At 42.8% G+C, this 13,774-nt stretch overlaps 1 protein-coding gene across 2 annotated transcripts in view; it reads right to left on the minus strand.

The window, feature by feature from the left end:
• The window catches only part of ARHGAP26 (Rho GTPase activating protein 26), a 744,136-nt gene that overhangs the window by 280,306 nt on the left and 450,056 nt on the right, over nucleotides 1–13,774 (minus strand). For both annotated transcript variants that reach the window (XM_073620639.1, XM_073620638.1), the window contains exon 18: nucleotides 2,113–2,272. In XM_073620639.1, coding sequence (XP_073476740.1) covers nucleotides 2,113–2,272 — 160 coding nt within the window. The remainder of the gene's footprint in view (nucleotides 1–2,112; nucleotides 2,273–13,774) is intronic.

A 13,774-nucleotide genomic window follows, 5' to 3' on the forward strand; every position in this document is an offset into this window, starting at 1 on the left:
CTGCAGAGAAACGACCCAATAACAGAATATTACCACCTCCATGCTTTACTGTAGGAATGGTGATTATTTGGATGGTGAGCGGTATTGGATTTCCGCCAGACATTGGTCTCATCTGACCATAACACCTTTTTTCATGAGGACTCAGAATCAAAATGCGTTTTGTCAAAGCTTAATCATGACTGCATGTGGCCTTTCTTGAGTGGCTTTTTTCTGGTAACCCTCCCATACAAGCCACATTTGTGGAGAATTTGTGATACTGTTGTCACATGCATATAATGACCACTCTGACATAAATTACTGCAACCGTTTCAGGAGTTGCTGTAGGCCTCTTGGTAGCCTTTCTAACCAGTTTCCTCCTGGCTCTTTCATTCAGTTTGGAACAACGTCCTGACCCAGGTACGGTCTGTGTTGTACCAAATACCTTCCATGTCTTAATAATAGACTTGACTTGACTTCACTTCACTTCGCTTCTTGGCATTGATAAAGCCTTTGAATTTTTTTTTTGTATCAATCTCCTGACTTGTGCCTGTCCACAACTTTATCCCACATATCTTTTGACTGTGCCTTCCCACCCATAGTTGATTGCTTGGCTTCAGTTGCATTACCAGGACTAAAATTCCCCAGGAAATCTATTTTCATGCTGAGCTAATCACCACAGCTGTTTTCACAGTTGAAAGTCAAATGGCTTTGTGTGTCATTGAGAAGGTGATTAGCTACACCCGATTGAGTTTACAAGTCATCTTTAGGAGGGGGGGTGATCCTTTTTCCAACTCAGTGATTCCGTTTTTAAATGTTTTTTAATTTTTTTTCTGACATGCTGGTGTCTTATCTTTCGCGGGATGTTATAATTTGCAAAGTAAATACAGCTGGATAAAACAAATAACCGTGTGTCTTAATTTCAGGCTGCAAAGCAACAAAATGTGAGTATTTTAAAGGGGGACAATTCTTTGTTTTATACCCATTGTACTTCATGTGAAGATCAGCATCAGAATTGCCGCAGAGAGGTGTTGATGGGGGCCCCATAAAAATTCTGCAAAGTGGTTCAATGATCTATAGTTACAACTCTGATTGGTGGGCAATAGCTTTGCATCTATTCCCTGCATGCTGACACTTTGAAACACTTGTCATTGGCTACACCATTGATCATCACAACAAATGTTTTCATGTGTAGCATTACTTGCTCATAGTCTAGGGCAGTGATGGCGAACCTTGGCACCCCAAATGTTTTGGAACTACATTTCCCATGATGCTCATGCTCTCTGCAGTGTAGTTGAGCATCATGGGAAATGTAGTTCCAAAACATCTGGGGTGCCAAGGTTCACCATCACTGGTCTAGGGTGTGATAGGTGGTAGGGAGGACTACCTTGACAGCAGGTGGAAATGTATACGGACAGTCAGTTAGCATTGCCATCTGCTTTTAGGGACACAAAACGAACAGACATTTTAGGATTCCTTAATTCTCACTAGACTGAGGCAAACCTATCTATCACTTATCATACTCTCATGCAAAGGGTGTTCACACCAAATACTGATTTGATTTGGATTTATTTTCTGTCCATTTAGTTTCCATTTTGTTAATTGATAAAAAATAATCTATTAACAATTCTATTTCTGAAAGCATTCTTAATTTACAGCATTTTTCACACATGCTTAAAACGTTTGCACAGTACTGGATGTAAACAGATAAGCATTTTACTTTAAAAAAATGAATCATATTTTCAAGAAATATGCTAGTGCCTTATTAAAGGTCTGAGGATTTGAACAAGGAACAGATCAAACAGGCACAACCATTATCAATTGCGCCCCCAAAGAAAAATAAAAGAACATTACAGAAGAGATCTGGGGTCAGCTATAATAAAAGATAAACTTGGTGATACCATCTCATGTCTCAGAAATCTGAGTGCATTACACAAGTATTCAGACCCCAAATTCATGCATCACCTTGCAGTCTGCTTTGTTCCTGGTCTGTCCTTTGCTTACAGTGTTGAACAAAGCATCTGGGAACGGTTTGTCAAATGGACAGCAATTAAAGCATTTAACTGGCTGTGATCAAGGTAGAATAGAATAATATAACAAAACAGACATATTTGTTTCTTAGAATTTTCTGTTTACCTTTTCATGGTTTTCAATAATTATTTCAACAACAATATTCTGGAATTTGATATCCATGATGGCTGCTACAGTTTCCTCTTGGGGACGCAAAAGTGTTGGCCCAAAAACCACTCCCAGGTTGGCTACAGTCATCAAGTTTTGCTTATGATTAGCAGCAACACTGAAAGCAAACAAATTTTTTTTTTAATTTGCAGCAACATTAGTTTTTAAACGTACAACACATCAGGTGTAGAAAACTGTATAATAAACATACATAAAATCTTAATAATATAGTTTATATTCACACTGGGCTGCTCACCTGCCACTGAAGGCCTGTCAAAACAAGACAAGGGTCTGTTTGTACAGCCACTGCATCCCCATAGAGAAACATAAGTTGCCTGCATACAGCTTCAACCATTCATTCACGCTGTATGGGCCATAGCACCTGTGTGAATGAGGCCTAAAATTTAATTGTCCAAAGACATATGTAAACATTTACATCTTAGGTGTGTAAATATGAAAAGGCACAAAAAACAACCCTTTTGGTACACACTTAAAATGCATGTCGGTGCAAAATAAAAACCACATAAGTACATCTCAGCAATACAGATTTATCAATGTTTTATTCCTTTACAGGCCCTGCAAGTACAGAAAAAAAACCTTTTGAATATGCCAGAAAGTGGTGTCAACCCTGCCCATTGCCTTTTTCAAAAAGCACTCCTGTTATCTTAATATCAAATGCATAGGGAACAATTGACTTGTAGACCAAGGGCTGACCAGTCACTGGGATAACACAGGCAGAGAGACAGGTTTAAATTTCTGACAAGGTCAATAAATATATTTTTGCAGTTATGAAACAGATACACTGAGGGAAAAAAGTATTTGATCCCCTGCTGATTTTGTACGTTTGCCCGCTGACAAAGAAATGATCAATCCATAATTTTAATGGTAGGTTTATTTTAACAGTGAGAGACAGAATAAGAACAAAAAAAAAAAAAAAAATCCAGAAAAATGCATTTCAAAAAAGTTATAAAATGATTTGCATTTTAAATGAGTAAATTAAGTATTTGATGCCTTTGCAAAACATGACTGAGGGAAGGTGGTCATCACCCAAGATTTGATGGTACATGGCCTCGTCTATTGTCCCTTTCACGCGGTGAAGTTGGCCTGTCCCCTTAGCAGAAAAACACCCCAAAGCATAATGTTTACACCTTCATGTTTGATGGAGGGAATGGTGTTCTTGGGGTCATAGGCAGCATTCCTCCTCCTCCAAACACAGCAAGTTGAGTTGATGCCAAAGAACTTGATTTTAGTCTCATTTGACCACAATACTTTCACCCAGTTCTCTTCTGAATCATTCAGATGATTAGAATACTTCAGACTGGCCTGTACATGTTGTGCTTTCTTGAGCAGGGGGACCTTGCGAGCACTGCAGGATTTCAGTCCTTCACTTAATTTATAACTTTTTTGAAATGTGTTTTTCTGGATATTTTTGTTATTCTGTCTCTCACTGTTAAAATAAATCTACCATTAAAATCATAGACTGATCATTTCTTTGTCAGTGGGCAAAAGTATAAAATCAGCAGGGGATCACATACTTTTTTCCATCACTGTACAACAAAATGCTTTCAATACTATATTAAAGAGACCAAAAGGGAGAAAACAATAGAAGTTCATTGCTAGGGTTTACATACACTTTAAGAAAACAATAAATTATGGCTTAAAAAAATTAACCTGGTTGAAGACCTATTTTTTTTTTTTACCCACAAGTATAGTTTTGAGGGTATCTGACAATTTGTATATATTTACTTACCTCACCCCTGGTTACCATACTGTAGGGGGTGCCATCATCTTCTTTCCAATGAGACCTCAGGAGATTCTGAACAGCTGAAATCTCATAAGTTTATGCCCTTGCACACTGTAGAAGACCTTTCTAGTAAGATTTTGGGGAACTTTGCATTTCCCAAGGATATGTACTAACCTCCCACCCCCAAGCATCCACTCGTGGCTCCTAGGTAAGGTAAAAGCATTATTCCTTTAGATAGATCCTCAAAAAATTCTGTGTACCCCAAAATTTTACACCTACGTTGTGCTAAACTGTAACCTTGTGAGATTTCAGATAAGGCTATTGCGACCTTAAATCTGGACTCCAGGCAAATAGTTAAATACATATAAAAATACAGGGCCTGTTTTAACTACCAAAGAATTTGTATTTCCTGGTCTTTGTATTGCCTGGTCTTTGCCATGACTGGACATTGAAAGCAAAAGCAATAAACTGATGAGCTCATCTATCTGTCAGTCTCCTGTTTCTTTTTATTAGCATGTTCCTTGAAAGCACAGAAGAATTGTGCTGCTTCTTCCTTTCACAGTCTAAGCTCTGCTGTACAGATGGACTGCCGGGGGCTGATGCCATGTATTGTTCAGGTACTTACATTGTTTGCATCTAATAATAGTTTATTCATGAACATAAAGCTGCACTTATTTGTGTCATTTATATCTGCCTGGAGTTCAGCTTTAAGGCTAACAGACCTTGGGTCCATAGTCATTAAGCAGCTAAAGCTAATCATGGTCTCCAAATAATTAGAGTGAGAAATTGCAACTCTGTATATTTAATATAACATTCTTAACAAAAAATTCCTTTCTGAATGTCACAACAATAACTCAGAATGTGTAATTCCCAAGAATACACTAGTTTCCCTTTAATGGAAAAGTACAGTAACATAATTCTGCTGTAAAACACAAAGCTAGAAATAAAAATTCTTGCTTTGGTGCGTAATGGGTTTGAAACAAATTGTTAAGCTGAATGCAGACAACTTAACATTTTTTATTCATTAACAATTTAAAGCTATTTAAAAATGTTACAGCACTTGGCAATCATGCTGCCTGGCTTACTGCCACTATTGGCAGGTCAGTGCAAAAGAAAAATTCACATTGTGATTCAGACCTATAGCTCCCAGATAGTGAGGTGATGATCTGTCTCAAAAATGCTTCAATTCCTGGCCTAGGCCAGAATCTTCTACAGAATCTTCCCTTACAGAAAGCGGAAAATATGGACATCTCCTCGTGTCATTTGAATTTGTACTCAAGAATTGAAAGAGAGTAAAGCTTTGGGCTTTGGAAAAGTGAGTCGTTACAATCTTCAAAAGTAGGTCCTTTCTCAAACAGTAAGAAATACAACACCCTTACTTTTGTATAGGGGACGCGCAGGTGCCACCGGAGTGCCTCGGCCGCTGTGATTGGACATACCCGCCGATCGTTCAGAGGAGAGACGGAGCAGCAGTCTGCCTATGTAAACAAGGCAGACTGCTGATCTGTTAGGGAGCAAAAGAGAGATCTTGGGTTTCAGCTAAGCTGAAACACAGACCTCGCTTTTCCTCCAGTGTATTTGTCCCCCTACACAGTTAGTAAGCACCTCCCAGGGACACACTTAACCCTTTGATCGCCCCTAGTGTTAACCCCTTCCCTACCAGTGTCATTTATACTGTGACAGTGCATTTTTTTTTAGCACTGATCACTGTATTGGTGTCACTGGTCCCCAAAAAATAGGATTTTTTTCGTCATACTTACCTGTAAAATCCTTTTCTTTGAGTACATCACGGGACACAGAGTGAGGCTATTATTTCTTACTTAATGGTTTATACTTCATCTCCAGGTGGACGCTGGTAGACCAATGGTCTTTAGACAGGAGGGGATCCCCTATATAACCCCTCCCATACAGGAAGTACTTCAGTTTTGTAGCAAGCACTTAATCTTCAAAAAGATGCAAGGGACCTCTGTGTCCCCTGATGTACTCAAAGAAAAGGATTTTACACATAAGTATGACAAAAAAAAAATCCTATTTTCTTAATCATACATCACGGGACACAGAGTGAGGCTATTATTTCTTACTTACTGGGACATCCTAGAGCAATAGCCTTGAGGGGAGGGAGACACCCTGCCAAAACAATAGCCATCAGACCTATATGGCAGCCCGCAGTACACTGCGACCGAAAGCCGAATCCTCGGCTGCTCGAGCATCCACTTGATAACATTTTGTGAATTTATGCACTGAAGACCAGGTGGCAGCCATACAAATCTAAGCTACAGATACCTATTGGCAAAAAGCCAAGGAGGTTCCTACACCCCTTGTAAAATGAGCGCTCACCCTGAAGGGAGGAGCCTTACATTTCAGACCGTAGGCCTGAATGACCAATTGACGGACCCAATGGGCAATGGAAGACTTGGAAGCTGCCTGCCCCTTCTTGGGTCCTTCTGGTAAAACAAAAAATAAGTCTGATCCTCGGATCTCCACAGATCTAGATAAATAAACTGACTGCTCACACTACATTCAAGGAGTAGAGTCGTTTCTCTTCCTCCGAATGAGGCTGAGAGAAAAAAAAAGGAAAAACAATGTCCTGATTCAAATGAAAGGCCAACACCACCTTAGGCAAGAAGGATGGAACAGGTCGTAACACCTGCACAAAAGGGCTGTCAACTCTGATACCCTTCTAGCCGAGGTGATGGCCATCAGGAAAGCTAGCTTGTGCAACAGCAAGACTAATTGAATTTTCTTGATAGTCTCAAACAGTTACTTCTGTAAGACGGACCATACCAGGTTGAGCTCGCAAGGACACATAGCTGCCCTAATGGTGGGAAGCAAATGAGTTACCCCCTGCATAAAGGTTCGGATCAGTGAATGAGAGGCTACTGACAAGGTTGAAATCTGACCCCTGATTGTACTCAAAGCCAATCTGATTTCCACTGCCAACTGTAGAAAAGAGAGAATTCTCCCAATCACATATTTCTGAAGATGCCATTTTCTGGCTTTACACCAAGCAATATAAGTCTTCTAGACCTTATAATAGATCTTCCTAGTGACTGCCTTCCTAGCATTCACTAGGGTAGATACCACTGGTCCCGAGATGCCACGATCCTTCAGCACCCTGGATTTCAATAGCCATGCCACCAAATTTAGAGACTGTAAATTGGGGTGGAATATAGGACCTTGAGACAGTAGATCAGGGTGGCGCGGAAGCGTCCATAGCCCGTCCATTGCCAATCTCACAATCTCCAGGAACCAGAAGGCGGCAGGTGCCACCAGAATGACTGGAACCCCCTCTCTTCAAATCCTGTGCAACAAGTGTGGAAGGAGAGGGATCAGGGAAAAGCATAAACCAGAGAGTACTGGCTCCATGGAACTACCAGAGCATCTGTGCTGATTGCCAGGGGATCCCTTGTTCGGGACACAAACTGAAAGCTTGTTGTTGAACCCGGATGCCAATAGATTGACCTCTGGCCATCCCCAACGTTGGCAGATTTCCTGAAACACGTATGGGTGTAGGGACCATTCCCCAGACAGATCTGGTGGCGGCTGAGATAATCTGCCCTCCAGTTCTCCACTCACACTATATGGACCGCCAATAGAACCTGCACATGTCCCTCTGCCCAGGTTAATATGTGGTTCACCTCCTCCTAAGTTAAACAGCTCCTGGTACCACCCTGGTGGTTGATATAGGCTACTGCAGTGGTATTGTTAGACGAAACCCTGATGGGGCAGTCCTGAATCTTCACCGTCCAGGACCGTAGGGCCAGATGTACCACCCATAACTCCAGGATGTTAATGGGCAGGCTCTGCCCTTAACCATCTCCCCTGAGCTGTAAGCCCCTCTAGGGTCGCTCCCCAGCCCGAGAGACTGACGTCTGTGTTCAGTACTCTCCAAGACACTGGGAGGAAGGATCTTCCCTTTTGCAGGTTGCCTAGGGAGATAAGGACATGGGGTAATCCAGGGCTTGCGCTCTCCTGTTCCAAGCCGACAAGATATTTTGTTGTATAGGCCTGGAATGGAATTGAGCATAGGGAGCTGCCTCGAAGGAGGACACCATCCTTTCCAGAAGACTCATACAGAGCCGAATGGTGGGTTGCCCGGTGCCCCTTACCCGACGCACCTGATCCTGCAGGGCACAGATCTTTACGGGTGGCAGAAATACCTTTGCCTGGACTGTATCCAGGATCAGACCTAGATACTTGAGACTCTGAACTGGTCTCAAGGATGACTTTTCTGTATTTATGACCCAGCCCAAGTTTTCTAAATATCACTCTGTGCAGGCTTACACTGTGTTCCAGGGCATGTAGTGAGCGATCTCTGAGCAGGAAGCAGTCCAAGTACGCGAGCACCAAGATCCCCTGGGCCCTTAAAAGACCCAGTACAGGTGCTAGGATTTTTGTAAACACCCGAGGTGCTGTGGTAAGCCTGAAGGGCAGTGCCACAAACTGGAAATGACGTTCCTCTTCTGCAAATCGCAGGAACCTCTGATGAAGCTAAAAGATAGGTGCATGTAAATATGCGTCCTTGATATCGATGGAGGCTAAGAAGTCTCCCATCTGGAGGGAGGCTACTACCGAGCTGACTGACTCCATCCTGAAGGATTGGATTAACAGATGCTGGTTCAGAGATCTTAGGTCCAAGATTGGCCTTATGTCCTCATTTGGTTTTAGAACCGTGAACAGGTTAGAATAAAACCCTGTGCCTCTTTTGGACACCAGAACCTGTATGATCACTCCCTGATGCACTAACTGCTCTAGTGCTTGAAACAATACGTTTCTTTTTGAAGGATCCGCAGGAACGTTGGATGTTAAAAACTTCTAAGGAGGAAACCTCAATAATTCCAGCTTGTAACTGCGGGACACTGTTGAGGTGACCCACTTGTCCTATACCACTGTTCTCCAAATGTCCGCAAACTGGAGCAGCCTTCACCTACCGATGGAGTGGGGGCTTCCCCTCAAAAGGAGGGCTTGGTGCTGGCTTTAGAAGGGTTCTAGACCCAGGGTTTTTTCTGACCATGGCCCTGCGGCTTGCCCCTGTTTCTAGCGCCCTGTTGGCAGCGGAACTGCCTTGGCGCTGAAATACCTGAGGAAGTCCCCGAAGTTTTAAAGAGGGATGCCTGTTCCATCTCTTTCCTCCGGAAATCTTTTGGATGTACTTGTCCAGATCATCACCAAACAAACGTTCCCCATGGAAGGGAAACCTTGTCAATAACTTTTTACAGGGAAGCTCGGCTGACCAGTTTTTAAGCCACACAAGTCTGCGCATGTGTACAGACAGGAGAGCCAGAGGAGAGACTTGCTGTATAGAATCCTTTAAGGCATCTACAGCAAAACACAGCTTATGAGGAATATCTGCCCTATTTTCAGCAAGATCATCTTCCTGGTTAGGCCCGTCAGGCCGTCTGACCTGATCCTTTAAGGACTGGCAGACTCCAATTGCTGCAACAGCTGGCTGAATAACTTGAACGGGCCAAAGAAAAGGAAGCCTTCGATAATGACTCCAGTTTCTTGTCAACAGGGTCTTTCAAGCCCTGTGCGTTATCCACTGGACAAGTTAATTTCTTGTTTAACCACTTGCCGACCAGCCGCCATTATTATACTGCGGCAGGTCGGCACGATCCTACGAACCTTCGTAGCTGTACGTCGGCTCCTTTATGGAGGAGCTGCACTGCGGGGGTGCCGATGCCCGCTGGCCATGAGCGATCGCGGGCACGAGAGGCAGAACAGGGAAGTTCTGCCTCTTGTCCTCTCCTCACACTGTTCTGTGAGGAGAGTAAATGCAGATTGTGAGTTCCTAATAGCTAGGAACCACGATCTGTCATCTCCTATAGTCAGTCCCCTCCCCCTACAGATAGAACACACAGTCAGGGAACACAGATAACCCCTTAAACGTCCCCTAGTGTTAACCCCTTCCCCGCCAGTGACATTTACACAGTAATCAGTGCATTTTTATAGCACTTATATCTGTATAATTGTCAATCATACCAAAAATGTGTCAAAAGTGTCTAATGTGTCCGTCATAATGTCGCAGTTCCGATAAAAAAAAAAAAAAAAAATTTGCAGATCACCACCATTACTAGTAAAAAATAAATAAAAATATATAAATCTATCCCCTATTTTGAGGATGCTATAACTTTTGCGCAAGCCAATCAATATATGCTTATTGTGATTTTTATTACCAAAAATATGTAGAAGAATACATATCAGCCTAAACTGAGAAAAAAAATTAGCTTTTTTTAAAAAAAAATTGGGGATATTTATTATAGCAAAAAGTACAAAATATTGTGTTTGTCACTCTTTTTTTTGTTTATAGCGCAAAAAAATAAAAACCGCATAGATGATCGAATACCACCAAAAGAAAGCTCTATTTGTGCGAAAAAAAAGGACGTCAATTCTGTTTGGGTACAGCACTGCACGACCACGCAATTGTCAGTTAAAGCTACGCAGTGCCCTATCATAAAAAAATGGCCTGGTCATTGAGCAGCCAAATCTTCTGGGGCTGCAGTAGTTAAGGAAGAGACTGCCGCATCTACGGCTGGCATTATTCATTTCTTAAAAAACTTTCTCCATGGGATATAAAAGGGAAAAAACATCTTAGGAGGAACAAAAATCCTGTCAGGATGTTCCCAATCAGCATACACCGCCTGTTCAAACAGTGGGTGCAAGGGGAAAGCCTGTGCAGCTTCAGGGACCCCAAAGAGGACAAGGGAGGCTCAAAAACCTCTGCAGAAGGTAACTTAAAGACAGAACTAACCATATCGGTAAGAGTCTAAAACAAAAGCCTCTGCGATTGAGAGTACCAACTGGACATCTTCTGATCCAGATTCCTCAGAAGCCGACTCTTCTCTTGGGCCATCTCCTAAGTCCTTAGCATCTAGCGCTTCCCCTTCCTCAACCTATTCCTGCTTCAAATTAGGAGGCTCAGGGGAGGGGGATATGTCACACTTTTTGTTACCCTGCGGGATGGAGGCAGTCATGCAGCAATCCTGTGCTCTAACCCGGCTAGGGCTGAGAACATTTCATCCCTGGTGATAAAGGGTGAAGCAGGAGCGTTGACTGTAGGCACAATACCAGACAGGCGCAGCGGCACAGATTGCCCAGAAGCCTCTGGTCTCTCAGGTGATACTAGACTAGAGTTTTGACTAGGCTCCTCAGGAGCTACTGACGACATAGGTGTACCCTTCCCTGTAGTGTTAGCCCCACTCCTCTTTTTTGACGATTTTGCAAGCCCCAAAAAGGGAGTACCTGGGTGTAGTATTTTACCCCAGAAGTAAGACCCTTTAATAGGGCTCACCAAGCCCCTATGCAACGATCCTGCTAAGCACTTTAGCTTGCCAACCAACACCTGGTAACTCGCATGACCCGGGTAAGGAGGAATGAACTGCTAAAAGCGAAACATTTTCGGAGCCTGCTCTGTGTCCCACAGCTGTCCCCTGGAAGGGCCGCGTGTCAGCCACTCTCAGCTTAAATAAGATGGCTGTGCGCCTGGATGCTCTGTGCCTGCATGTGCAGGTACGTGCGTGGTCACGGCCCCGTTCACGCAACAAATTTTCATTTGCGGACCGTCCACAAGAAAGCAGCCAAGACAACAAGAAAAGGTATTCCTTACCCAAGACACCAACAGTCAGCCCAAAACTCCTGCCAGTGGTCACCGCTACACAGGTGTCCAGCCTTAGTTAGATTGACAGTTTTTTAAACACATGGGGCCCCCCACAATAAGTAAATAATGGAAGATTTCACCCACCCGTCCAGGCGTAGGGCAACCTTAGAAACTAAGAGCCCAATCTTCACCTATCACGGTGGGTTTCGGCACTTGAGACCTTCAAGGACTGGGTACCCCTTTCCATGTTTTAGGGTCCACTTCCTTGGACCTGTACAGCAACCTGCAGAAATGCCTTAGCTCTGTGGTGTCCAGGATTCCACTACACGGGGTCCAGCTCCTGTAGGTCATATTACAGGCAAAACCTCGCCGGATCCTTGCATCTCCTTTTGAGGCTCGGGTACCATTTATCTAAACATATAAGCCTGTTTCAAATGGATCCGATCAGTCAATCCCCTGATTCATTTAAGAACCGTGCTGGGACTTCAGACCTGGGGCTCGAGAGAACTCAAACAAACGAGCCCATCCATACTGCAGACACTGGTAAAAAAAAACTGAAATACTTCCTGTATGGGAGGGGTTATATAGGGGATCACTTCTTGTCTAAGGACCTTTGGTCTACCAGTGTCCATTCACCTGGAGATGGAGTATAACCCAGTAAGTAAGGAATAACAGCCTCACTCTGTGTCCCGTGATGTATGATAAAGAAAGTGTCACTTAGTGTCCAATTTGTCTGCTGCAATGTCGCAGTCCTGCTAAAAATATATTTATTTATTTATAGATTGCCGCCATTACTAGTAAAAAAAAGTCCCTAAATCTATCTCATAGTTTGCAGACAATATACATTTTGCACAAATCAATTAATATCCGCTTATTGGGATTTTTTCTGACCAAAAACATGTAGCAGAATACATATTGACCTAAACTGATGAAGAAATTAGATTTTTTGCAATTTTTTTTTATTGGAAATGTTTTATAGCAGAAATAAAAAATAGTTTTTTATTCAAAATTGTCAGGCTTTATTTTTTTTGTCTTAAAGCACAAAAAAATAAAAACCGCAGAGGTGATGAAATACCACTAAAAGAAAGCTCTAATTGTGGGAAAAAAAAAGGACATCAATTTTATTTGGGTACAGTGACACACGACTGCGCAATTGTCAGTTAAAGCAACGCAGTGCCTTATCACATAAAATGGCCTGGTCAGGAAGTGGGTAAAACTTTCCGGAGCGCAAAAAAAAAACCTTCTGGAGCTGAAGTGGTTAATATGGGGTACCTGCATTTAGAAGTTTGGCAACTATAGGCCACTATGGTCCTTAAGTAGTTATAAACAAAAACATATGGGGAGACAAATATAGAGGGAAAGAAGAGACTACTGACCTCTGAACTCTCTGTTACTACTGGCCTCTGAACTCTGCCTCACTTACTACTGACCTCTGCCGCAATTATTACTGACCTCTGAACTCTGCTTAATCTACTACTGACCTCTGAACTCTGTTACCTACTACAAACCTCTGAACTATTCATTACTTACTAATGACCAATGAACTCTGCATCTCTTATTATGGACGTTTAAACTCTGTATCACTTACTACTGACCCCTGAAGTCTGCTTTACATACTACTATCTCTGAACTCACTGTTACTTACTACTAACCTCTGAGTCAATACTGACTTCTGAGTCACTTACTACAGAGTTCAGTACTAAGTTAAGCAGAGTTCAGAGTTGCAGTAGTAAGTGACCCTCCATCTTACCTCTGCACTGCTTGACTCTCCTTCTCCCTGGGACTCTTCACATTACTCAAGATACTGCAACTCTTGCTCTTCTCCTATTGCTGGGTCCAGTGGGCAAAATTACAGCTAACTGTAGCCCTGCCCACTGGATCAGGGAATAGGAGAAGTGGGAGAAGAGCTGGAGTTGAAGTATACTGAGTACTGTGAAGAGTCCCAGGTAGAAGAACAGAAGTAAGCCAATCCTCCTGTTTCTCATATGCTTGCAAAAGGCAGCTACAGAGAAAACACTATTTGTTTATATTGAGGAAGGATCGAGTGCTAAAAGCCAGCACGAGGAGAAGGGGTTGGGGCTATGACTGACTGTAATTTTGTTTTAGCCCTGCCCCCTACTCCCTCACTGGCCTTTAGCTCCCACCCCCTCCTCGGCATAAACAGTGTTTCTTCTGTAGCTGCCTGGGAGAAGCACAGCTGCGAGGGAGAAAGGGGGATTGAACAGCATTTTGCTTTTTCCTAGCTAATTAGTAGAGCCGAGTGCTGAAACTTCTTCCGG

Source organism: Aquarana catesbeiana, linkage group LG03 (genome assembly GCF_042186555.1).
Source record: "Aquarana catesbeiana isolate 2022-GZ linkage group LG03, ASM4218655v1, whole genome shotgun sequence".
Lineage (NCBI taxonomy): Eukaryota > Metazoa > Chordata > Amphibia > Anura > Ranidae > Aquarana > Aquarana catesbeiana.